The sequence below is a fragment of the Saimiri boliviensis genome, chromosome 18 (assembly GCF_048565385.1).
Source record: "Saimiri boliviensis isolate mSaiBol1 chromosome 18, mSaiBol1.pri, whole genome shotgun sequence".
In the NCBI taxonomy this organism is placed as follows: domain Eukaryota; kingdom Metazoa; phylum Chordata; class Mammalia; order Primates; family Cebidae; genus Saimiri; species Saimiri boliviensis.
The window spans coordinates 12,221,630-12,249,613 of NC_133466.1; the positions used below are offsets into that span (position 1 = coordinate 12,221,630).

At 42.0% G+C, this 27,984-nt stretch overlaps 1 protein-coding gene and 1 pseudogene across 1 annotated transcript; both read right to left on the reverse strand.

Annotated features, from left to right (window-relative positions):
• LOC141581998 (uncharacterized) lies at window positions 1-1,788 on the reverse strand (annotated as a pseudogene).
• Window positions 1,788-27,984, reverse strand: IFNAR1 (interferon alpha and beta receptor subunit 1). Its single transcript, XM_003927653.4, has 11 exons — window positions 27,804-27,984; window positions 23,712-23,835; window positions 20,288-20,463; window positions 18,097-18,254; window positions 17,843-17,984; window positions 15,841-15,955; window positions 10,722-10,921; window positions 10,465-10,619; window positions 6,711-6,861; window positions 5,553-5,698; window positions 1,788-4,009 (listed from the first exon to the last, which is right to left on the reverse strand). The coding sequence occupies exons 1-11, from the start codon at window positions 27,874-27,876 to the stop codon at window positions 3,791-3,793; spliced, it is 1,659 nt and encodes a 552-aa protein (XP_003927702.2). The 5' UTR covers window positions 27,877-27,984; the 3' UTR covers window positions 1,788-3,790.

Genomic DNA, 27,984 nt, shown 5'->3' on the forward strand with positions numbered 1-27,984 from the left:
TCAACTGCAGCATCTTTATTGCATAAAAATTAACTAAGTGCGAAAACCTCCAGACTTTTGGGCCCATTGTTTGTTATACAAAATTGTTTCCAGCAGTAGGGTTTAAGACAAAACACAAGTGAAATAAAAATGTGCAAGGTTGTTGCATAGAAACACTGAAAACACAGCTATGCCCTTTCACAATTCAGTAACACATACAAACACTGCCACAAACACCCTTTGATTCACAGTTTGGATTTCACTCATTCAGTAACTATTTTCTGAGTATCTTCATTACTGGGGATGCAGCAATGAACAACAAAGTCCCTGCTCTCATGGAGCCTCTGTTCTAGCAGCCGGGCAGGGAGACAGACATCAAACAAAACAAATACAGAACATGTCAGGTAGTCACTGGGTTCCTGTGTGGGGGAAGGAAAGCTTCTGCACACCCCAGCCCCTTAAGAGCAATTTCAGGCTGCTGTAAATGTCACAGCCTCTTTTGGGGGAAGACACAAACTTTAAATTTTATATATAATAAAGCTGGGGTCTGGCCATGTTGCCCAGGGTGGTTGGTCTTGAACTCCTGGCCTGAAGGGATCCTCCTGCCTTGGCCTCCCAAAGTACTGAGATGACAGGCACGAGCCGCAGTGCCCAGCCCTAACTTACATTTTTAAAACTAACTTTTTTTGTAAGTGGTAAATTTCTGGTCAGACTCTTAAAGTTCCTAATTCTGGGGAGCATTTCCAACTTTTAGTTACAAGCTATACTAGTAAGTACTTTAAGTTCATACTAAAGGAGTAAGACCCACATCATGTGGATACATGTGCAGGTACATAAATGAATACGTTTACAGGCCCATGTCGGAAGTTACACATGCACATCATATGTTAATCTGTATCACATATTAATATAAAACTATTTCTGGCTCTAACGATACAAGTCTTTCATATAAATTTGTAGTTATATTTGGTCTAAAAACTAACTATCAATATGCTAGTTTTGACGCAGTTTATTGATACCCCCAAGTGCACGGTATTTCTAAGTAAACTTCTGTTCAGAAAAAATACTTGTCATTTAAGCATATGCTGATTAAGCAACTTGTAGAACATAATTAAGGGTAGAGTGGAACTGCCTTTTTTTTTCTTTTTTTTTCCTGGGACTGAGTCTTACTCTGTCGCCCAGGCTGGAGTGCAGTGACACGATCTCGGCTCACTGCAACTCCGCCTCCCGGGTTCAAGCGATTCTCCTGCCTCGGCCTCTTGAGTAGCTGGGATTACAGGCGCATGCCACTGTGACCAGCTAATTTTTGTATTTTTAGTAGAGACAGGGTTTCACCATGTTGGTCAGGCTGCTCTAGAACTCCTGACCTCATGCCTCCCAAAGTGCTGAGATTACAGGCGTGAGCCACTGCTCCCGGCCGGAACTGCCTTTTCAAGTCTGGTGCTCAGTGCTCATTCACTGAAAACCAGATAGTCTCAAAACATGACGCCTTGTGCTCCTACTTCCTAGAGACCTAACAATTTCACTCATGTCTTTTAATGTTAATTTCCGTATTTTCCCTTCTCCACATCCTGCAAAGGCATTGCTCCTTTTTAGGCTAACCAGTCTGAAGCACGTTTTCCCACTGGAGAACACAGGGCTGGAAGTCCTGGATAGGATCCTTGAATTGGGTCGTCTGAGAAGCAATGGTGGCAGGGAGTCATGATATGTTCCCAATCGCCTCTTCAAAGGGGCAAACTTCCAAAGTGACAGGGCTTTTACAAAGATCAGGCCAACACAGCAGATGTACTTCAAACCAAACGCCTCTGGTCAGAAAGATGAAAAGGTGTCACTGTGGGGTTCTCCAGCAGAGGGCTGTATCTCAAGAGATTCCTGGGTCTCCTCAGTGGCCCACTATGCTCTGCTTGAACCACTCTGGAAGCCAAGTGGCAGATCCGGGAACATGCATGGTGTGGCCCGCAGACTGGTGTATGTGCCCCGGATGTGCTGAGCTCACAGCCCTCCCTAAGGCAGCTGCCTTCAATCTTTTCTACCACCAGGACAATCTGTTATCTGAGCAGAAATGACTACTGAAATCAGACTGGCCTCAGCAATGGCTGCTCCCCAGCACGCTCTTAACTTTGTCTCCTTTCTCTTTCACCTGGTCCCTGTCAGACCGTGCTATGAGAACCCTGTCCTAGAGGCCACCAGAATTCCCAGACTTCCTGCCTATTAAGGATATCCATGGGTAATTCCCAGTAGCCAAGTAATTTAAAAATAAGTTGTAAGTGCCTTTGGAAAGCATTATGTAATTTCTTAAATTAGGTTTTTCTTCCTAGTTACCTTTCTTCCCTCAGTTCAATGATTTGTATTTTAAGGCCAAGCAGGCTGAGTAGAAGGGGTATCTGAATACTGCTAGGCAGTGCAGAGAAGCCAGCTTGGTATTGAAAGTGACACAGATGAGCCATAACAAGAGTGTGAGAATCACTGAGAGCTGAAGAGGCGCTCAGGCTCCCGTGGAACAGCATGCTTCCTCTTGCGCCACAGCCAGCAATGTCTTTCCTGCGGAAGTCTACTTCTGTGTCAGTCTTCCAGCATTGCCATGTTCTGGTCCCAGGACTTCTTGCATACACTGTCTCCTGGCATGGCATGTATATTAAAACTTGTACACACTCTCAGACCTTAAAACATAACCATTATTTCTCTAATTAGTTATCTATTTTCTATGACTTCAGTGACTGCAAATTCCAGCCAGAAGCTATTGTTCTGGTAAGTTTTGAATTGGAAGTGTTAATGGATAGTAAAAGATTGCCTGGCTTTAATCCTAAACCATGTAAGGGTAGATACTGTGATGTGGAAACCAACGTTCTCGGGATAAACAAACAGAAGTCTCTGAACATTTTTAGGGAGCATCTTTCTGGCATCTGCAGCTGCTTTCTAGGGTAAGCTACTTTCCAGAAAACCAAGTGATAATGTGTTCAGGCTTTCCTAGATACACTTCCTAAGGGCCTGCCTCAGTGTTAAAAGACCAGATGTTTGAAATCTCTCCTGAGGAAGAATGAAACAGAATGCTAGGAATGCCAGCAGACAGGTGGGACACATGCAGTGGGCAGCAGCACCAGTGATGGACAGGAACACAGCTGCCATCCTTAGCCACAGTGCACGGCTAGCTCAGTAGCACTTGGGCTGGCAGGAGGGAGACGGGTGGCCGTGGTTTTGATCTGACTCATCTCATCCAATGCAAGTCCAGTGACAGGCTTTTTCAAGATTTTACACATGGAAAAGAATGTAGGAAACGTTTGTCTCAACTCTTGCAATTTCTCTTTTTCTTCCTTTTTTTTTTTTTTTTTTTTTTTGAGAGGGAGTCTCACTCTGTCGCCCAGGCTGGAGTCCAGTGGCGTAATCTTGGCTCACTGCAACCTCCACCTCCCAATTTCAAGAGATTCTCATGTCACAGCCTCCCCGGTAGCTGGGATTACAGGCGTGCACCACCACACCCGGCTAATTTTTGTTTTTAGTAGAGACGGGGTTTCACCACGTTGGCCAGGCTGGTCTTGAACTCCTGATTGCAGATGATCTGCCAGCCTCAGCCTCCCAAAGTGTTGGGATTATAGGCGTGAGCCACTGCGCCTGGTGTAATTTCATTTTTAAATAGTTAAGTGCTTACCTGTATGTTTAGGATCTGTAACTGAAGATGTTTTTTCTTCCCCAAACAAGCAAATGTCCTCTTTGCAGTGACTGAGAGTAAGGCAAGGAGCTCAGGCTCCCAGTGTGACTCCTGCAGAAAAACCTTCTGCTTTACAGAGTTCACTTCTGGTCATACAAAGTCCTGCTACAGTTCTTCACTTGTTTTACTTTCACTTTCATCTTCATTAGAATAATTTCCTGAATCCTGGCAGTTTTGGGAACTGTATTTTTCATGATCTTCATCAGTTTGATTAGTTTCTTCTACTGTAGCAATTGTGCTTATATTTTCAATTATAAAACATTTTTCAATTTGTTCTTCAGAAGTTGAAAGCAGAAGATTCTTCAATGGCTGTTCAGAGAAATACTAATTTAAAAAAAGGGAAAGAATAGAAATCAATTATTTAGAATAGTAATTCCTTTCTAGTTATAATAGCTTTAGTTTCTTATGTCCATTAGTGAGAAAACCATCTTCTGGCATGCACATTAAAAAGTCACCTAAGAACACACTAATTGCCTTATAATATTTAAAATCATCATTAGTGAGGTCACGCATATCTGAGCACCTTTTGTGGTGAGTCTTTGAAGAGTACCTGAGTAGAAGCTACACTGTGCCAACAGGGGTAGGTGGGGATGAACTCGGGAAAGGACAGGAGTGGACGGGTGCTGAGATCATGAAATTTTTTTGACATAACAATTTTTGTATCCAACCCATAGTTATCCAGAAGAAGCACAAGTAAGAAATTATTGGCTACTGTAACTAGTTTTAAGTCTGTTTTAAAGAATAGCTATGCATATTAGTACATAGGAATGACATTTTAAAAACACGGGGTAAAATAGTACAATTGTTAATGTTTACTGAGTAGTTTTAGAGTGGTGAGGTTCTCTGGTTTATCTCCTTTGCTCCTCACACCTCTCCGGGGTGGTTTACAGCCAAGGGTACTTGTTTACTTCCCCTTAAATGATTTGCTCAAGTTCACAAAACCCACCCTAGATGAACACATCAGTTCCCAGGAACAGACTCTATGCTTAGGCGTTCACCATATAGTGCTTTCATTTAATATGCTAACTTCATAGAAGTGCCGAACAAAAAACTGTGCTGTGTCATGAAAAGCAATTCTCATGTTTTCAGTTATTTCGTTTTATGTGATTTCATCCATAGAATATGCTTTCTACACTGATTGAATATTTCAGGCTTCTGGATGTATACAGATGCTCCTAACTTACGATGGGATTATGTCCTGACAAACATCACAAATCTAAACAGTGTGCGTCGGGGACTGTCTGTGCTGTGGAGAATCATATCACAGACTGTATTTCCTTATTTAGAGACAGAGTCTCACTCTGTCACCCAGGCTGGAGTGCAGTGGTGTGATCTCAGCTAACTGCAACCTCCACCTCCCAGGTTCTAGTGATCCTCCTGCCTCAGCCTCTTGAGTAACTGGGATTACATGTGGGTGCCACCACGCCCAACTAATTTTTATATTTTTAGTAGAGACGGAGTTTTACCATGTTGGCCAGGCTGGTCTCGAACTCCTGACCTCAAGTGATCCACAAAACGGATCCTCAAGTGAGCCTGACATCAAGTGAGCCAGCCTCCCAAAGTGCTGGGATTACAGGTGTGAGCCACTGTGCCCAGCCAAGAATCACAGACTTTAAATGGTTAAACAAATGCCACAGTGAATCTAGGAATTGCCAGAGTTGCCAGAAAAATAGGGAATTAAGGACAATCATTTCTATCCCATGCTATATTATTATATTAAATTACTGTTTCTAAAGTTAATTGACTAAAACTTTGAAGAAAATACCCAAATCAGTTTCTATTATTTTCTGGATATAACCTATTGAAATCAAACACATTTCCTGTTCATTTCCTAGCTGTTGACAAAAAAATACAAAAAGCAACATACCTCATCTATATTGGAAGAAGGTTTAGGTGATGGAAAGAACACATAATTGATGCATCTCAGGAGAACTTTTACAACATAAATGACAGCTACGATAGCAATTATTGCAGTACAAATTCCAGCTATAAGCCAAATATTAGATGCATTTCCTAAAAATACATAAGTGATGTTTAGCATGAATGTTTTGACATATAAATGTCTTAACAGTGCTGATAGCTTATGTGAAAGACTAGCCATATGAAAGGAAATATAAAATCTATTAAATAATACTTTTTTTTTTTTTTAGATGGAGTTTCACTCTTATTATCCAGGCTGGAATGCAATGGTGCAATCTCAGCTCATCACAACCTTCACCTCCCAGGTCAAGCGATTCTCCTGCCTCAGCCTCCAGAGTAGCTGGGATTACAGGTATGTGCCACCATGCCCAGTTAATTTTGTATTTTTAGTAGAGATGGGGTTTCTCTCCATGTTGGCCAGGCTGGTCTCAAACTCCTGGCCTCAGGTGATCCACCTGCCTTGGCCTCCCTAAGAGCTGGGATTACAGGCATGAGCCACTGTGCCTGGCCTACATAATACCCTTAAAAATACTTCTGGCAGCACTGAGTCCACAGCAACTATAGACAATGACGTTTACATTTAAAGACTGGTGTGGAACTGAAGTCAGAGAACCTCAGGGAAGAAGACAATATTGACACACAAGCCGAACACGTAAGCATCCTTCAGCACTCTTAAGTCATACAGCTAGCAAAATTGAATAGATACTCTGTGACTAAGCCTCTACCAGTCAACACTAGAAACTGTAAAACAGAAAATGAGACTAAACCAGTTCCCACATAAAAAAATTCACAATTGAACTAAGTGATTTCCACATGATAAATACGTTAAGGATTATATTTTAAAAATTTAAAACTAATAGTCTTATTAAATGTTAAAGAGCAACAAATTAAGAAAATTAATTACATGGATACTAGATTCAAAAACGCTGAATTGAGAATTAAGCATTACAAGTATTTTCTGAAAAGTCTACTTTTGATTCATATAGCTCATGAAGAAAACATTCTATGTATTTTTTGCAGTAAACAGAAAATGTTTTACAATAGTATTGAATTACTTTTATTATGTCTAGTTACATTTTTTAAAAAGACAGTAAAAGCTTCTGACCTGGTTTTGTTTCCACAAACACAACATCACTAAAAGCACTGCTTTTATTCCACTTTTCATCCATGGTGTGTGCTCTGGCTTTGACACAATATACAGTCAGTGGTTTCAAATTAGGAACAATAAAATCCGTTTCTTTCTTGAAAAATTTTCTCTAGAAAACATAATTAAATCATTGATAAAATTTAGTCACCTCATGAAATCAGGAAATACAGAGTTTCTCAATTCTTTTATGTTCAATCTAAGATTGACCTCTCCTACGTAGTTGGAATGTGTTTTTTGTTTTTGTCTTTTTTTTTTTTTGAGACAAAGTCTCACTCTGTCACCCAGGCTAGAGTGCAGTAGTGCAATCTGGGCTCACTGCAACCTCCTCCTCCTAGGTTCAAGTGATTCTCCTGCCTCAGCCTCTTGAGTAGCTGGGATTGCAGATGCCACCATGCCTAGAGAATTTTTTTTTTTTTTTTTTTTTTTTTTTTTTTGGTAAGGATGGGGTTTCACCATGTTGGCCAGGGTAGTCTTGAACTCCTGGCCTCAAGTGATCCACCCACTTCAGCCTCCCAAAGTGCTAGGATTATAGGGTATACGTTTAAGAAATATAAATTTGTTGACAGGGCATGGTGGCTCATGCCTATAATCCCAGCAGCACTTTGGGAGGCTGAGGTGTGCAGATCATGAGGTCAGGAGTTCGAGACCAGCCTGACCAACATGGTGAAACCCCATCTCTATTAAAAATACAAAAATTAGCCAGGCGTGGTGGTGCGTGCCTGTAATCTCAACTATTCAGGAGGCTGAAGCAGGAGAATGCCTTCTACCCAGTAGGCAGAGGTTGCACTGAGCCAAGAGTACACCACTGTACTTCAGCCTGGGTAACAGAGAGAGACTCCATTAAAAAAAAAAAAAAAATAAGTAAAGTAAATTGGTTTCAGACAACCCATTGTAACCAAATCAGAAAGTTAAAAATGCTGCTGCCAAAAAAGCATATGACATACTCCTAAGAGAACTCCGATTTATTTATAAGTACATGCTAGGTCTGGTGTAATTGCCATTGTATTACCTCCGAGTAGTGACAGAATGGTTAAGAGTAGGGGTTCTGGCCTCAAACTTCCTCATTAAGAGGTATTGCTTACAGCTGTGTGGTCTTGCCTGCGTAGACTTGCCTGAGATTCATACCAGTAATCCCAGCACTTTGAGAGGTCAAGCAGGAGGATTGTTGGAACCCAGGAGTTCAAGACCAGCCTGGGCAACATAGCAAGACTCTGTCTCTACAAGACATTTCAAAAAAAATTAGCCAGGTATGGTGGCATGTGCCTGTAGTCTCTGCTACTTAAGAGGCTGAGGGAGCCAAAAAAAAAAAAAAAAAAAAAAAAAAAAAAAAAAAAAAAAACCAGGGCAACATGGTGGTAAAACCCCATCTTTACAAAAAATACAAAAAATTAGCTGGGCATGGTGGCATGTGCCTGTAGTCTCAGCTACTTGGGAAGCTGAGATGAGAGGATCACTTAAGACCAGGAAGTCAAGGCTGCAGTGAGCTGACATCACATCACTGCACTCCAGCCTGGGCAACAGAATGAGAACCTGCACATATATATAAATGTATAACAAAACCACCTCAACATTCAGTGGCTCACAGCATAATTATGTAGTTTTCTCACTCACAAGTCTACAGATTGGCCGGGGAGTTCCCATGGAGGCCGTGCATGGGGTGTAGGTCGGCTCCACCAGACCAAACCCTAGAAGCACACTTAAGGCCTCTGCTCTCAGTACATCTACTCGGGCTCCAGCAACCACAGTCCAGTGATGCATGGATGAAGGCACCATCCCAAGTATTTGCCAAACAGCAATTTAACTGATTATATCATCTGGCAGGGTTGTTTTGAAGAATGATTGAGACAATTCATGCACAATACTTAGCATAGTACCTTACACATAAGTATTCACTAAGTTGTTTTTGTTTTTGGGATGGAGTCTCACTTCCATTGCACAGGCTGGAGTGCAGTGGTGCGATCTCAGCTCACTGCAACCTCCACCTCCTGGGTTCAAGCGATTCTCCTTCCTCAGCTTCCTAAGGGATTACAGGCGTGTGCAACCATACCCAGCTAATTTTTGTATTTTTGGTAGAGATGGGGTTTCACCATGTTGGCCAGTCTGGTCTCGAACTCCTGACCTCAGGTGATCCACCCTCCTTTCCCTCCCAAAGTGCTGGGATTACAGGCGTGTGCTGCCACGTCTAGCCTCAATAAGAGTTTCTATAATTATTGATGTATTATCCAGTACAGGACAAGACGGCAACTACAATTTATTGAATCTCTACTACTTGTTCAGCAGTGTGCTTGGAATTTTAATATTTGTTACTTCCTTTTAAACCTTATAAACATCCTTTTGAAAAATTTAGTTGCTATGATTACCACCACTTCAAAGAGGAAGCAAAGTCTCCAAGAGGTAAAGCACCTTGTGTGCTGTGAGATACAAACTTAGGTTTGTCTGATTTACAGGCATCTGAAAACTGACCACAATTCTCAGTGGGCTACATTATGCTATGGTTACAGTGTCGTCAGACGGTTAAAAAGGGAAGCAGCCCAATCAATGGAATTTGCTTAGATTTCCAATAGAAAATGAAGTCAAAGAATTTACCCGCCTGACTGCACAGGATTTCTAAAGGTCGATCCTTGACTATAATTCCACAAGGGAAAAGCGATCTGGGAAACAGTGTGTTATCTCTGTCAGCGGTATCTGAATTTTAGGGTTTAGACCAGTGTTTGTCAACTCTTTTTTCATTACCTCCCCCACTAAACAACTTTCAGGCAATGTTTTTCTAATCCCTCCCCATCATAAAATTAAATACTAAGGAATAAGATTTTGTTGGGCAAAGCTAACTTTGGCAGAATGCTTTCCAATGCTTTCGGAGCAACACAAACAATTCTACTAAGATTCTTTTGTCCCATAAGAACCAATTTTTGTCCCCTTGGAGGTGCCACCAGAGGACATTTGACAATATCTGGAGATGTTTTTGGTTTCACAACTAGGAAGGAACACTACTGGCATCTTGTGGGTAGAAACCAGAATGTTGCTAAACATCTTGCACCACACAGGACAGCCCCCTCCCAAGGAATTATCCGGCCCAAAAGTCAACAGTGCTGAGAAACCTGGGTTTAGATGAATACATAGGAATCATGTTAAAAATGCAAATTCCTGAGTTCCATCCCCAGAGAGTCTGACTTAGTAACAACAACAGGCTCAGGAATCTGTATTTTGAAAGCAAACTGGGGCCCAGATGCAGCTCACCCATAACTCTACCATGCAAAATATGAAAAATGCTCATGTTCTTCATACTGTAAATATCTTAGTTAATCACATTTAAAAAATTTTTTTCAATTTTGAGACAGGCTGTTAGTCACTCTGTCACCCAGGCCAGAGTGCAGTGGCATGATAGCTCATTGCAGCCTTCACCTCCCAGGCTCAAGCAATCCTTCCACCCCAGCCTCCCAAGTAGCTGGGAGTACAGGTGCATGCCACCGCACCAGGCTAATTTTTAAAAATTTCTGTTGACACAGGTCTCTCTATGTTGCCCATGCTGGTCCCAAACCTCTTGGCTCAAGCGATTCTCTCACCTCGGCCTCCTGAAGTGCTGGGATTACAGACCACTGCACCCAGCCCACATAAAGTAAAAAATTTCCCCCCAATTTTAAATTCAAGCTTTATGTACCTAAATTATAGTTATAACTCTAAGTTACAAAATAATACCATACAGTCTTTTTACCTCAGCATTTGAAGTGTTTTCCCAAAAAATAATTTCATAAGTGAATGGATAATCCTCGTTCACAGGCTTGCTTCCCGACTCTTTTGGAGCATCAATATGGATATGTAATGAATCACCAATGGGTTTAACTTTAAGGACTGGAGGAGGTAGGAAAGCTAGAAAAATGTATAAGGACATAATATTCAATTAGAAAAACAATTTTAAGAACTTGCACCAAATCAGAGTATTAGAATCTCAAGTAAAACCTGCTGCCTTACCTTGTATTTCAGTATCAAACTTTATCTCTTCAGACCAAAAAGATGTGTTATTTCCATCAGATGCTTGTACACGGAGAAAGTAAATTCCTTTTGGGAAAACATTTTGAGGAAAGACACACTGGGTAGTTTTGACATTTTCACAGTCAGGCATTTGTTTCCATTTATACGAATGGTTCATAGAATTCCTTTTTAAAAAGGCGCTTTTAAGACAAAAAAATTTTAAATTCAACTACATAGTAATTTAATAAATATTTATTAAGTATTTACAATCTGCCAGACACTATGTTAGGGGCTAAGGTTACAGAAATAAACAGTATCCACCCTCAGGAAACTCACAAACAGTGGAAGAGATAAGCATCTATCATCAAAGAAAACCAGAAGACTGCTCCAGACTGTGAGAAAGCGCTCTCTGCTGGAGGTGGTTCATAGCAACGTGGAAGAACATCTGTTAGAATTTCCAGGAAACACTGCAAGTTGGTTTGTGTGTGTGTTTTTTTTTCTTTTGAGACGGAGTCTCACTCTGTCACCTAGGCAGGAGTGCAGTGGTGGGATCTCAGCTCAATGCAACCTCTGCCTCCTGGGTTCAAGCAATTTTTCCTGCCTCTGTCCCCAAGTAGCTGGGATTACAGGCACACACCATCATGCCCGGCTAATTTTTGTATTTTTAGTAGAGACAGGGTTTCACCATGTGGGCCAGGCTGGTCTCGAACTCCTGACCTCAGGTGATCCACCCACCTCAGCCTCCCAAAGTGCAAGCTGTTTTTTTTTTAATTTTAATTTTTTAAATTTTTTTTGAGATGGAGTTTCGCTCTTGTTGCCCAGACTGGAGTGCAATGGCGCGATCTCAGCTCACCACAACCTTCTCTTCCTGGGTTCAGGCAATTCTCCTGCCTCAGCCTCCTCAGTAGCTGGGATTACAGGCACACGCCACCATGCCCAGCTAATGTTTTGTATTTTTAGTAGAGACGGGGTTTCACCATGTTGACCAGGAAGGTCTCGATCTCTTGACCTCGTGATCCACCCGCCTCGGCCTCCCAAAGTGCTGAGATTACAGGCTTGAGCCACCGTGCCTGGCGCAAGCTGGTTTTTAAAGGAAAACCATTTTCTTTTTTTTATTTTTTTGAGACGGAGTTTCGCTCTTGTTACCCGGGCTGGAGTGCAATGGCGCGATATCGGCTCACCACAACTTCTGCCTCCTGGGTTCAGGCAATTCTCCTGCCTCAGCCTCCTGAGTAGCTGGGATTACAGGCAGGCGCCACCATGCCCAGCTAATTTTTTGTATTTTTAGTAGAGATGGGGTTTCACCATGTTGACCAGGATGGTCTCAACCTCTTGACCTCGTGATCCACGTGCCTTGGCCTCCCAAAGTGCTGGGATTACAGGCTTGAGCCACTGCGCCCAGCCGAAAACCATTATTAAAAATTTAAGTTATAAAAATTTGCAAATAAAAAATTGTTTTAAAGACAGAGATAATAAATACTCAGAATTCCATCTTGTCCTAATTCTTTTACTTCATTTTATTGTCTATGCTCTTGGGGCTATCTTTCTCTATTGTAGCTGGATGATAATGGGGTGCTACTGTGCCTATCTTCCAACTCCATGTTCAGGGACATCAGTCTGGTAGCTAGAAAGTGGCCATAGTGGAAATATTTATATCATAAAAATAAGCAAACACTACAAAATAGGACTTTTTCTTTTTGGAAAGCCAGCTGCTAAACATGCGCCGGCATACCAATTGAAAAGTGCTATAACAGAGACACACCACAGCGTTCTGAGAGCAAGTATAAAAACACGAGACTGAAGAGGTTAAGCCACTTGCTCAGAAAGCAACAGCTAAAAGCATCTCAGCTCCAGCCCAGAACTCTAACAGCCTCTTAACTGCTTTCCTTGTCTCTCCCTAGTGTCTCCTTAGTCCACTGCCCCACATACCACGTCGCCATGTGTACCTTCCTCAAATCCAGAGCTCAGGGTAACTGTCACCACAACATAAAATCCCAAAAGCCTATAGGACAGACTAAGGCTGACCCTAATCTTGTCCCATTCTACTTATTCAGCTTTCTTCCTATTGCAATCTGGTGTCCGAATGTTCTGCTACTCTGCTCCAGGCTGGAGTGCAGTGGTGTGATGTCGGATCACTGCACTCCCCCCATAGAAAGACATCCTCCCCACTGGAGAAAGCAAAATTCTGATATGACCCCCAAGATTCCTGCCCCCTGAAGCACTCATCCTGTATAATCCCCTCCCCTTGAGTATGGGCAAGATCTGTAAATACAATGGGGGCACTCCTCTTATAATTAGGTTACATTAAGTGGCAGAGGAGACGGTATTTCACAGATGTAATCAAGGTCCCAAATCAGCTGATTCCTAGTTAATCAAATGAGAGACTATGCTGGGTGGCCCTGACCTAATCAGATGAGCCCCTTCAAAGAGGAGCTACGCCAGGCGAGATGGCTCACGCCTGTAATCCCAGCACGTTGGGAGGCTGAGGCTGATGGATCACTTGAGGCCAAGAGTTTGTGACCAGTCTGACCAACATGGTGACACCCTGTCTCTACTAAAACCACAAAAATTAGCTGGGTATGGTGGCACATGCCTATAGTTCGAGCTACTCAGGAGGTTGACGCAGGAGAATTGCTTGAACTCAGGAGGCGGAAGTCGCAGTGAGCCAAGATTGTGCCACTGCACTCCAGCCTAGGTGACAGAGAGACTCTGTCTCAAAAACAAACAAACAACACACACAAAAATTAGCCAGGTGTGGTGTATGCCTGTAGTCCCAGCTACTCAGGAGGCTGAGGCAGGAGAATCCCTTGAACCCAGGAGCTGGAGGTTGCAGTGAGCCAAGATCATGCCATTGCACTCCAGCCTGGGTGACAGAGTGAAACTCAAAAAAAAAAAAAGGATCTAAAGGTCAGACTCTCCCTTCCTGATGGCCTCTGAGAAGCGAGCCCCCATGAGTTCTAGAGCTGCAAGAAATAAATTCTGCCAACAACATGTGAGCTTGGGAGCGGACCCTGAGTCATGTATGAGACTGACACCTTGACTGCTTAGACGGGCATCCCAAAACTTCGGCCCCCTGAGGCCATTCATCCGGCCCCCCACTGCAAGGGGCACCTCTTTCACTGGTGGTCAGTGAGAGGAGCACAGTATGTGGCGGCCCTCCAATGGTCTGAGGGACAGTGAACTGGCCCCCTGTGTAAAAAGTTTGGGGACGCCTGGCTTAGCAGAAAACGCAGCTAAGCAATGTTTGGACTCCTGACTCACAGAAACTGTGAGACAATAAACAGCTGTTTAAGTTGCTAAGTCTGTGGTAACTTGTTACAGAAATGGAAAACTAGTATCTAATACTCCTCTACTTAAAAAAAAAATATGAATTAACAATCAAGGCCTTGTTCATACCTCATCTCTTTCCTTGTGGCTTCTTTGGTCTCTTCAGCCCCTATTCACCTTTACATTTTCCATTTCTGAACCCTTATCATTTGTATACACTCTTCAGTCCTAAACCACACAACGCTTTGCAGTGTCGGCTAACTGCTTTAAATTTCTAGAACCATGTTTCATTCTGCTGACTCTTTCCATTTCTTCAGTACAATGTGCTAAGTACCCCAAAGAAGCTTAGAGATCAGCCATCAGAAATCCCTATCATTATCTATTTGGTGACCCTATAATTTATTCACTTCTGAAAGTGAGGTATACACAAAAGATTACTGAACAGTTTCCTGGTTGGTTTGTGAGGTATATATGTATTGTGGGGCACATATGCACATGAATACATTTCCATCCTACCCGTCACCCTTGGTTCAAAATTAACACTAAAAGATGGAGAGAAACTGATCACAGCAGTACTCACACTTCCCTTCTCCCTCACTTTTTCTGTCTCTTTCCAGTCTTTTCTAACTTTTCCTTTCCTGTCTTAGCTATACTTTCCTTTGCTCTCTCTACTCCTCTGTCACCAGTGTATATCTTTCTTTCCATCTCTTTTCTCCCCATAACCCACTTTTCCTTCTACTTAATTTTCCTCTTCTCTCTATTCATCCCCTACAATTTTCCAATCAATATAAACTACATGCAGTTTTCTTTTATGAGTTTTTAATTTTTAGAGATGGGGATCTCACTCAGTTGCCCCAGCTGCAGTGTGGCGACTATCTGTGGGTGTGATCACAGCACACTGTAGCCTTAATTCCTGGCCTCAGGTAATCCTCCTGCCTCAGCCCACTGAGTCGCTGGGACTACAGGCATGCACCACTGCACCTGGCCAGTTCTCTTTTATTTATGCGGTGCCTAGATTTCATCTGTATTTAGCTAGTCTCTACTCAACCATACAGAAATCCAACTTTCATTAATTTCCCACTGAAGTAACCACTACAAAATTTTGTCAAAACCACTAAAGTAATAAAGACAATAGGAAGGCTAAGGTTTTGAATTGAACAAGCAAGTTGACTGAGATCATTTTAAGGACTCACGGAAGAAGTGAGTTCTTAAGAAAAAGATCAGGCCGGGTGCCATGACTCATGCCTGTAATCCCAGCACTTTGGGAAGCTGAGGCGGGTGGATCACGAGGTCAGGAGATCAAGACCAGCCTGGCCAATATGGTAAAACCTTGTCTCTACTAAAAATACAAAAACGTTAGGTGGGTGTGGTGGCGGGCACCTGTAATCTTAGCTACTTGGGAGGCTGAGGCAGAGAACTGCTTGAACTTGGGAGGCAGAGGTTGCAGTAAGCCAAGACTGTGCCACTGTATTCCAGCCTGGGCAACAGAGCAAGACTCCATCTCAAAAAAAAGAAAAAAAAAAAAAAGAAAAAGAAAAAGATCAGGGTCAGTGTCAAGTATTCCAGGTTGGGGAAATAACACATGTAACTAGTCACAACTTTTTTTTAAGCCAGTTAAAAACCCTAGATATTAGAATACATACATCTATTTTACAAGTGAAGAAATTAAGACCAGTGGAGGTTAGTTACTGGCAGAACGAGGGTTAGAAATGAGATTTCTCAAGTTTCCAATATATCATACTCACCTCCCAGTCAGTCATTCTGTGTGCAAGGACCTGGTGACTGAAGCAGAGTGAAAAGAAGCATAATCAAAACACACTGGGCAAAAGGAAATGTATGGAATAGAACTTACTGGAGCCACTGAACTTGAAAGGTCACGTTTGCATATGCGTAATCCCACTTCAGAACATAGCTCTGATTCTGAACACTGACTTCTATATTTTCTGGTGGAGGTAGTTCGTTTTCAACTAGAAGCCAAAGAAAATATAAAGAAAAAAAAGCATGTATCTTTACTCAAGCGAGATAACTGGCAAGAAGATAAAGGCTCACATTTTATCATTATAAGGTAATAGTTAAACATGGTTTTTATTCACACTATGTCATACTACCCAGCCATTTGAAAGAATACAGGCCGGGTGCAGTGGCTCAAGTGTGTAATCCCAGCTCTTTGGGAGGCCGAGGTGGGTGGAACACCTGAGGTCAGGAGTTTGAGATCAGCCTGGCCAACATGGCAAAACCTCATTTCTATTAAAAATACAAAAATTAGTAGGGCATGGTGGCACATCCCTGTAATCCCAGCTTCTTGGGAGGCTGAGGCAGGAGAATTGCTTGAACCTGGGAGGTGGAGATTGCAATGAGCCGAGATCATGCCACTGCACTGCAGCTTGGGCAGCAAAGTGAGACTATGTCTCAAAAAAAAAAAAAAAAAAAAAAAATGCTAAGAGTAAATGAAGAATGTAATAGATCTGTATGGACTGATACAGAATGGGTTAAGTAAGCAAGCTGTAAAGTACATCTAGTAAGATTTTATTTTGTAATTTAAAAAACAAAACCCAAGAAACTGTGGGTCTATGTATACGGTTACATAAGCCCTGAAAAAAAGCTGTGAAAGGTTATACACAAACTGCTAAGCAAGGCTCATCTCTGGTGAATGGAATTGGGGGTAAGAAGGGAGAAGGAGAAGACTTCACTTCAAACTCTTCTGTAATGTTTGATGAAAAAAATAAAGCGTACAAAGTTTACAATGAAAATAATAAATCCCAGCTCCTTGGCCTTAATTACTAGAAAGGTGTTACTGACTAAATACATCAGGATGCTTTCATGTTTTAACATTCCACTTATAAAGGTATACTTTCAGGAAGAATAACTTGTCTAATAACTAGTAGACAAGTTATTCTTCCTGAAAGTATACCTCTTCCTGCTTGCAGAACCCACAGTTCAGCTACCCGCCCCCCTTTATGTGGATTCTGAACGAACGAATATAGTTTTGTCATTACAAGATATTTGAACTTTTTTTTTCTTTTTTTTTTTTTTGAGACGGAGTCTTGCTCTGTTGCCAGTGCAGGAGTGCAGTGGCGCGATCTTGGCTCACTGCAACCTCTGCCTCTGGGGTTCAAGCCATTCTCCTGCCTCAGCCTCCTGGGTAACTCGGACTACAGGGATGCACCACCATGCCCAGCTAATTTTTGTATTTTTAGTAGAGACGGAGTTTCACCATGTTGGTCAGGCTAGTCTTGAACTCCTGACCTCATGATCCACCCCCTCGGCCTCCCAAAGTGCTGGGATTACAGGTGTGAGCCACCGCGCCCGGCCTTTTTTTTTCCTTTTCTAAAATGGAGCCTTGCTCTTTGTCTCACTTGCTCCCCACAGGAGTGCAGCGGAATGATCTTGGCTCTCCAAAACCAACACCTCCCGGGTTCAAGGGATTCTCATGCCTCAGCCTCCCGAGTAGCTAGGACTATAGGTACATGCCACCATACCAGGTTAGGTTTTTTTTTTTATTTTTATTTTTATTTTTTTTGTATTTTTAATAGACATGGGGTTTTGCCATGCTGCCCAGGCTGTTCCTGAACTTCCGGCTTTAAGTGCTCTGTCCACCTCAGCCCCCCAAAGTGCTGGGATTACAGGTGTGAGCAACCACGCCCAGCCTGAACTTCTAAGTAGAATTAATTTTCATTACTATTTGAGACAAAAATCCCAAATAACATTTATTTTGCTTTTGTAAATGTTCTGTTTTTGTTTTAATCTATATTAACCTATCATATAAACTTCAGCAAATATGGGAAAAATGCCAAAATTATTGTAGAGAATCTGTATACATATTTATTGAATCTAAAGCAAAACATCTTCCTTACCTGTGGTCTTTATACAATATACTGGACCATAGATACCGACTTTCCTTGCCACAGGTAGTGCTGCTTTAACTTTTAAACAATAGGTAGTCTCTGGTGAAAGTTTATAAATTTTACGTATGGAATAAATATTTTCAATCTCTTCCTATAATAAAAATAGAAGTTGGTGTTTTAAAAAAGTATAAGGTCAAATTTTAAGATTAATTCACCTCATTTTTCTCTCACATTGATTAAACAAAGGTAAAAATAATGCTTACTTCTCCACTTGAAGAGTTTTTCCAGATAACTAAGCTGTATCTAAAGCTTGAACCATCCAAAGCCCACATGACACTATTTTTTGTTCCAGGAGGAGAGATCTTTATCATTATTGCCTTATCTTCAGCTTCCAAATGTACTTCTGGAGGACCAATTTGAGCTGCAAAAAAAAAATCAAAATAATTACTATGGATCTTTGTCAGTAACTAGCCCTACATCACCCATGGGTACCCAGAGTTCAGTGGCGACAAAGGAATGAGAAAAAGACAGATTAAGAGAGAAAGTGGGACCAGGGGCCATCACTTATTACTGGAGTAGACAGTGAAGGCCCCGAGTTCTGATCATCCACACTATTTACTGATTACAACCACTTTGATCTATAGGATGGTGTGGAGTGATGGTGGAGTGAATCAGTGAACCGGAACTGGTGTGTCATCCGAAGGATAACATGGCGGGTTGGAAGTTTCACAAAACAAGAACATATGGTTATCTTTAGCTTATTATCTATGTACAGTCGGTGGAACACGGACCTTACAAGGAGCCTACAAGTCTGGCTACGTCATAGTGCTTCGAAGGGGTTTTACATCCTTGAGCACAGTGTTTATGGTAACAGAGCCGAGGTCACCCTGCACCGGAACATGAGGCACGGAGAGGCCTTCCTCCTCAGAGGCCTCCTGTGGCCTTCCGCAGTGTGTTCTTCCTTGTTTACTGTTACTCAGAACCAATTTATGTAGGCATCTGTAAGACCTTCCTCCTTTGCTGCTTTTCCCAACAGATCTTCATTAATACAATGCCAAAACCTTCATTCAACAAGTAATTCTGAGCACTTAATATGTGCCTGACACTTCTAGGAGTCAAGAGCATACAGCACCAGGGGAGTGACACAGAAAGTAAAGAGGTTCAACGACTGAGCCCAGCAGTCCAACACTGAAAGGTCGGGAAGATGAAGCTATCAATGAGCAGGAGAACCAGGAAAGAGCAACGCTCCAGAGATCCAGTAAAGGAAAAACTAGTGATGACCACATCTCTACTACAGAGGGATGAAGCCAGAAAAGGACTGGGAATTTGCTTGGCATTGCGGAGGCTGCTGTGACCTTGAGAAGAGTAGTTTTAATAGTGATGAGGAACAGAGTTTGAACGGAGAGGGCTGAGAAGGAATGGGAAGAAAAGTAGTATAGAAAGGGAGTACACATCATTCTTGGTAAAGAGCAGTGGTTCTCGAACTTTTTGGTCTCAGAAACCTCCCCCCTCTTTTTTTTTTTTTTTTTGAGATATGATTCAGCTCTGTTGCTCAGGCTGGAGTGCAGTGACACAAACATGGCTCACTGCAACCCTGATCTCCCTGGCTCAAGTCATCCTCCCTTTTCAGCTTCCTGAATAGCTGGGACTGCAGGGGTGCACCACCATGCCTGGCTAATTTTTACCTATTTTTTGTAGAGATGGGGGGTCTCACTATGTTGCCTAGATTGGTCTTGAACAACTGGCATCAAGTGATCCTCCCACCTCGGCCTCCCAAAGTGTTGATATTATAGCTGTGAGCCACCACACTCAGCTCCTTTACATTCTTAAAGAAATGACTGAGACTCCCAAACAGCCTTTATTTATGTGGGCTATATCTTTTTATATTAGCATGTTAAACATTTAAACTGATACCGTTTTCAATCCATTTTAACTAATTAATCCATTAAGAAATAACAATGACAAAACCTATTATATGGTAACAAACACTGGCTACGAGAAACATAAAAACTTAAGAGTAGTGCTGTTTGACATTGTCTTCCAAATCTTTAGAATGTTTGGATTAATAAAGAATGCAGATGAATTTTACATCGAATTCTACGTTAGCGACCATATCACCACATCACACATCAAACAGGCTTCTTTGGAAAACTCCACTGTGAACACAAGGAAGAACAAAAATAAAAAAGGCAAGCAAGTCTTTGATTTGTTATAAATATAGCTTTGTCTTTGTGGCCCACTGACAGGGCCTTGGGGAACACTCTTTGAGAACCACTACTATAGGGAAAGTAGAAAAAAACAGAGCCATAGCGGGAAGATGAGAAGGATTTAAGGACATTTTTGTTCCTTTTAAAAGACGTTCGATTTTACATCATGCAAATGAATGGCTTGGAAAGTGAACTGCTCTAGTAATAATTACTTAAGAACATAATTCAGCTAGCAACTTTTTCTTACCTTTGTTATATGGTGTAAATGGGTCAACCTCATACCATGAAGAAGTGTTTTCTTTTTCTGCTCTTATACGCAATTTCATTTCTTCATAAACATTCAACTTGACTGAAGAAAAGTTGCATTTGGTACTAGTAATATTCTGACACCCAGGCAATTTTATCCAATTATCTGTCCCAGATCTTTAAAGTAAAAACACAAATGAGTAAGTGAGCAAATGTATAAATATGTGTCAAATACTTTCTATTTACTAATACTATAAAGCTATTATGGTTTAAGAGTTATTTCTTCTACTTGAGCTAATGTCCTATTAACATTTTAGTGTATACCCTTCCACTCTTTTTCAATGCATATAAGCCAAGTTATGATTTATAAAACTGAATTTTAAAATACAGTTCTTTATATAATCTTGTGGGTGGCTGCTTTAGGATTTCAAGGAAGCAGAGAAATAAATGACCCGTAAGGTAAAAGTGGAGTTAGTATGCTGGCTCTGTTAAAAATAGTTGTGTGACTTTTGGTAAACTATTTTGTGTTTCTGGATCTCATCTTCCTTATTTAAAGTTTGGAGCCTGGGCAACATAGCAAGCCCTGTCTGTACGAAGGGAAGAAAACAAAAAAAAAAAGCAAGGCAGGGCGTGCTACATGTGTCTGTAGCCCTAGCTACCGGTTAGGCTGAGGTGAGAGGGTCATTTGAGTACAAGTGTTCAAGGCTGCAGGCTGCAGTATGCTATGATCATATCACTGCACTCCAGTTTCAGCAACCAAGCAAGACCCTATCTCTAAAAAAATAAAATAAAATAAAATTAAAATTGGGTAATTGGATTTGATGATTTCTTTCTGACCTCCTCCTATGAACAGACTTACCTCCCTAAGAAAGACCTTCCCAGCACTTTGTGAGGCTGAGACAGGTGGATCACATGAGGTCAGGCGTTTGAGACCAGGCTGGCCAACATGGTGAAATCCCATCTCTACTAAAATACAAAAATCAGCTGGGCATAGTGGCGGGCGCCTATAATCTCAGCTATTTGGGAGGCTGAGGTGGGAAAATTGCTTGAACCTTGGAGGAGGAGGTTGCAGTGAGCCGAGATCACGCTATTGTACTCCAGCCTGGGCAATAAGAGTGAGACTCTGTCTCAAAAAAGAAAAAAAGAAAGACCTCGGTATCAGTATGGTTTCAGGGTTTCCTCTGCTCTCTCCAAAAGCAAACCATCCCTTCTGCTTGCTTGTCTCCATAATTTCTTCTATTACATTGCCAGAAACCAAAAAACTTAAAATGTTTACATAAACAAATAAGTCTTTGGAAGTAGAAGTGACCAATCAGAAAGCTGAAGTGATATTACATTGTTCCTTTTGAAAAGGGGGCAAACATGAAGAAATCAAGTGGGCATGAAGTATAAAACAGAAAAGGACATGTTACCCAGACAGGGAAACTGAGGGACAGAAATAAACTTAGCAGATTTCTTTTCTTTCTTTCTTTCTTTTTTTTTTTTTTCCTAAGTCTGTTGTCTAGGCTGGAGTGCAGTGGTGTGATCTCAGCTCACTCCAACCTCCGCTTCCCAGATTCGAGCAATTCTCCTGCCTCCACCTCCCAAGTAGCCGGAATTACAGGCGTGTGCCACCATGTCTGGCTAATTTTTGTATTTTTTTACAAAATACAACATGGGGTATTGCCAAGTTGACCAGGCTGATCTTGAACTTGAACTCCTCACCTCAGGTGATCTGCCCACCTCAGCCTTCCAAAGCGCTGGGATTATAGGTGTGAGTCACCAGGCCAGGCCAATTTAGCAGATGTCAAAATTTTTACCCATGTTTAAGCTCATCGACCTTAAGTTAACGAGAAACTATCTTCTGGGAAGGCATTTTTGTCAAGCCTAATTCATTAGCTGATTTATTTATTTTTAATAATATCACAGACGCCATTTTTAAAGATGATTTAGATATTAGAAACCAGAGACGATGCCAAAACAATTTTGTTCCTGACCCATATACAAGTCTATCTTATTTTTAATAAAGGAAACATTTTTAAGAAATCACCAAAAATATACACTAGCATATGAAATACTTCATTCTTGGCCAGCTTTCACTTCCAATTTATGTATCTGAGGCCTGAGATTAGAGCTGGCATTAAAAATACCTTAAACATTCTTGAAGAGGTTCCATATCAGAATCTATTTCTAAAAATCCAGAAACTCTCAATATAAACAGAAAACCTTATCAAAAATGTAAAACAATATAATTTCAACCCAACCTCACTGTTCACATCTGTCTTTCCTGTTTCAGAAGATGCTGATGCATGCTCCATTAAAACCGTTTTCACACCTAATCAAGATATTGCAGCAGTAGCTACTTTTATATTTTCTTAAAACACACACACACACACACACACACACACACACACACACACACACACAAATCTGGCTGGGCACTGATGGCTCATGCCTATAATCCCAGCACTTTGGGAGGCTGAGGTGGGTGGATCACCTGAGGTCAGGAGTTCAAGACCAGCCTGGCCAATATGTGACACCCCATCTCTAAAATACAAAAATTAGCTGGGCATGGTAGTGGGTGTCTCTAATCCCAGCTACTCTGGAGACTGAGGCAGGAGAATCAGTTGAACCTGGGAGGTGGAGGCTGCAGTGAGCTAAGATGCACCACTGCACTCCAGTCTGGGCGACAGAATAAGACTCCCACTCAAAAAACAAACACCGCCACCAAAAAACCACAATCATTATCACATGTAATAATTAGCTCAGAACAGAATGTAATCTGAAATATGAGTTGGTTTTAATGTAACCAATGTAATATTTGTTTCATGAAATCCATTTCATAAGATAACTTCATGCTGTCTTCACTTCTCCCATTCACTGAGGCATCCCTAAGTAGTCAGAAGATTGCTTGGCACGAAATATATTCAACATTTGTTTTGTTTTGTTTTTTGAGACACAGTTTTGCTTTGTTGCCAGAATAGAGTGCAGTGGCACGATCTCAGCTCATTGCAACCTCTGCCTCCTGGGCTCAAGTGATTCTCCTGCCTTAGCCTCCCAAGTAGCAGGGATTACAGGCATGCACCACCACACCTGGCTAATTTTTTTATTTTTAGTAGAGCCGGGGTTTCATCTTGTTGTAGGGGTTGGTCTCAAAATCCTGACCTCAAGTGATCTTCCAGCCTTAGCCTCGCAAAGCGCTGGATTACAGGTGTGAGCTATATCGCACCCAGTAAATATTTGTTGAATGAAAGAATGAGTGCCTTACAACAAAGGTGTATTTGACTAAGTCTCTACAGAAACAAAGTTAAAAATATTATGTAAAATAGGCATAACATTTCTAAAAAATGGAAAAACCAAATACTTTCCAAATCTGAAAATTATGGTGTTAAAATTGTAAAAATTATTCAGGTCATTCTGACAAATCAGTAAGCAGAATCACATACTTTTGATAATCGAATGAAAAAGTCACACTCCTAAGAGACTCATCACTCCTGTCCCACTTCAGGATAAAGTTGTCATCTATGATGTCGACTTCTACTTTTTGAGAAGATTTTAGATTTTTCCCACCTATAAAGGCAACAAGAAATAAGAACATTATATATAAACTGTACAGATATTCTAAATGTTATTCTATCTCTCACATCCCTGATTAAAGAATGAATACAGTGAAATATAATGAAGTATATTTAAAAAATCTAAAAAAACCTAATGATTACTCCCAGCACAGGGATGCTGCTGATTATATTTCTCCATCTGAGAGAGCTGAAGAAAAGGTTGATTTTTTTCCCTCTTTGAAAAAAAGGAGTTTCCTTTTAATTAAAAAACAAACGGTCTCTGCATAAAAATAGAAATTTTCTAGGTCTTAGAAGTGACACTTGATGAGTCACTCTTACGATGAGGTTCAACTGTTTCATGGCCTCGATTTGATTTCACATTGTATGTCCAGAGATAGACAGATGCTTCTTGACTTACAATGGTGTTATGTCCTGGTAAAGCTGTAAGTTAAAAATACCAACCAAAAATGTACGTAATACCCTGAGAAATCCATTATAAACTCAAAAAATTGCAAGTCAAACTATCATAAGAGAGGGACCATCTGTACTTCATATACTCTAATAGTAGAACTGAACAGATGTGATTTGAAAGATGGACAGCTGTTTACAGGGACAGAATATTCACATAACAAAATCAAGAGCCCCAGGGCTATCAGGCCAGACTCGGGGTTTGATTTCAGACTCAGCTGGACTGACCTATATAGCCTCAGGCAAGTTACCTGATCTCTCAGTTGTTCAGTTTCCTTGTCTGTTAAATAAGGATAACCGTATCTACATGTCTCTGAAAGCTTAACAAGTTTATACCTTTAAAACACTTAGATTAGTGCCTGGCACATAGCTAAGAGCTTAAGAAATGCTAAATGCCTATAAATTATATTTTGCCAGCTCTCTTCCAACCTCATTTTAAATTAATTTTTTTTGTTTGTTTAAATTATTTTTATTTACAGCAAACTCTACTATGTACATTTCACCCCGAATCACTTTCAAGTTCTTTGGCCTTTGCTTTTTCCAGGCCTGGCGATGTGAGCCACAGACTTGGGACCCAGGACTTTGCCTCCCCAGTGACGGCGTATCTCCTCATATCTGTCACTGTAGTTTGTCCTGACAGCTTCCACCAGCTTAGCCAAAGCGCCTCTGTCTTCCTCATTAACTTGGGTGAATGCAACAGTGGTGCAGGTCTTCCTGTGGACTAGACATCCCAGTCTTGCCTTCCTCTTGATGATACAATAAGGGACTCCCATTTTCTGACACAGGGCAGGCAAGAAGACCACCAGCTCAATGGGATCCGTGTCGTGTGCAATCACCACCAGCTGGGCTTTCTTGTTTTCCACCAAGGCAGTGACTGTGTTAACTCCTGCTCGAAGTACAGGTGGTCTCTTGGTGGGGACGTCCCCTTTGCCAGCAGCTTTCTTCTCGGCACGGGCCAAAAGCCTCTGCTGCTTTTCTTGCCGTCTCTCTGGCCTATATTTCTGGGCCAGCTTTAACAGCTCAATAGCTGTTTGGTGGTCCAGGGCCTGGGTGAACTGGTTGATGGCAGGAGGCACTTTCAGCCGCTTATACAGGATGGCTCTCTGCCCCTGCAACCTGACACAGCGGGGCCATTTAACAAAGCGGGTGAGGTCTCTTTTCGGTTGGATGTCCCATCCAATACCGAAATTCTTCGGCCTGTGCTCAAACAGGGGATTCGCCACTTTCTCGGCCTCCTGCTTCTTCACAACAGCAGGGCCCGGAGCCACCTTCTTCCCCTTGGCCTTCTCTACTTTTGGCATCTTGGTCGGCGGGAAGACTTAAATTATATTTCTTAATGCACACCCTCTTGGAACGTCAATTTTATATAAATTTTCTGGGAAAACTTTTTACATTAAAGCAAACATGAGTTTAATGCAAATTTTTCATAAACAAAAGACTTCAAAGAAATTATTACAGGTTGCACCAGGAACCTAGTACCCACATCCTAGGAAAACTATACTATATATTTGCGGAAAAGTTTGAGAAATAGGATATCATGTACTACACAGGTATATGGTTTTCTAAGCCAACAGGTTAAGTGTTTTGAACCCACATGCAGGCTCACAGACCAGTGGATTCCTGCACTGGGATGCTAGCCCTGTTTCTCTTTGGGTACTCGTCCTCACTATAAAATTACCTCTCACGCTCTATCAACCTTATAATGGTTGCTATTCTCCCATGCATTCCAGGTAAGTAGGAAAAATTTCAGCAATTTAGCCTGGTGATGCCCTGCCTTTGTATTTTTCTTTTATTATTTTTGTAAAGGAAAAAAAAAAAATCTCAGGATCTCTCCCAAATTTCTTACACAAAAGGGAAGGTTAAGCCCAGTGGCCAAGTGACTGCAACACCCCCTTCCAAATGAATGGCTGTTACTAGCATTATCCTACAGCCAGATCCCCAAGGAAAGATAAAAAGCCTCAGTCAGCCATCTGCAAAGGGCTGCCCTCACAGATCACTGATAAGTAAATTCTTTGCTGGTCTCCCATAAATAAGGGCATGCCAACTGTAACTTTAGGTCTACAACTTAAGTCTAGTTCTTAAAACTAAAGTATACAGCACAAACAGATGACGTGCGGTGGCTCACGCCTGTAATCCCAGCACTTTGGGGGGCCAAGGTGGGTGGATCATTTAAGGTCAGGAGTTCAAGAACAGCCTGGCCAACATAGTGAAACCCCGTCTCTACTAAAAATACAAAAAACAGCTGGGTGTGGTAGCATGCACCTGTAATCCCAGCTACTTGAGAGGCTGAGGCAGGAGAATCACTTGAACCCAGGAGGTGGAGGTTGCAGTGAGCTGAGATCATGCCTCTGCACACGAGCCTGGGTAGTAGAGTGAGACTCTGTCTCCAAAAAAAAAAAAAAAATATATATATATATATATATAAATGTCTTCCCATATTTTGGATAGTTTTCTCAGTCTTGGTCTAGAACTGCATTTACTCGACTAAAAAGTATGAATTTTTTATGACATCTGAAAGACTGAGCAACATTACAATCTTACTAAGATAACATTTCATTGAGTTTTGAACATGCTTATCTCTTTGGGGAAAAAGTAGGTAGTTACGTAATCCAAAAATAAAATTCTAAGCCCCCAACCATTTGAACGGATCCCTCCTCTCAACGAACACGGCATTCCAAAGTTAACCTGAAAAACTAGTTCAGGCCTTCCACAATGACAATGTCATTTACAAGCTTATCTTCTCCAGTCCAAAACAAAGTCAAGAATCCACCTACCCAGAGGCATCTGCATAACTGACTCTTTCTTTACTCCCTTTTTCTCTTTAAGACACTCATGGGATCTTACTTATAATACAGATTTCTTGACCACTAACTAAAGTCTTACGTAACTATTTGCCTTACCAACTCCTGAAAACCTCTCTGGAAAACCAGTCACACACGTGTCTGTGGCTCATGTTTCTCCCGCACGCGCCCTGAAGCAGGCCTAGTGAACCTCGAGGACTGAGAATGATGCCTCGTTACTCACTCCCTTCGGTTGTCATTTTTTATTGGCCTGTAAGAATCCTGAGGGCAGAGAAATCCTGGCCACACTTAGCTCACTCTGCCTTGGGACAGGGCGCCAGTTAACTTGAGGAAATGCGTTTCAGGAAATGTTTTGTTTATTATCAAATATGCCACCTGAGCTGCAGTACCTTGCCGGAAAGCAGCACACCCGACACAAAGCTCTGGCACCGCCACTTCCTGGGGGTGGGACCCGGGCGTGCCCAAGGACCAGTACGCCGGTCGCAGGCAAGCGGCGAGGGAGGACTCACATCACTTTCTCCTGTCTGATTTTCGAGCCCAGGTTGGGTTTAATCTGAGCGCTGCGGCTAGGGACCCCAAACCACCGGGGCAAAGAGGACCAAAGGGGTCCCAGACTGGGCGTCTGTTGCCCCCACCACCATCGCCGCCCCCGTAGCCCAGTTGCGCGCCCTGTCTCCGGCCCTGCGCCGAGACTCTCCTCCCCGCCTCTCACCTGCGGCTGCGGGCAACACCCATGGCGCCACGGCGACGAGCACCAGGGTCGTCGCCCCCAGGAGGGCGACCATCCTCCGCTAGCCGCCGTAGGTCCCACCCGTCACATCTCCGCTCACGCGCCGCTCCTCGTAGCTCACATCTCGAAGTCACTTCGGCGCTCTGCGCACGCGCTGCCCCTC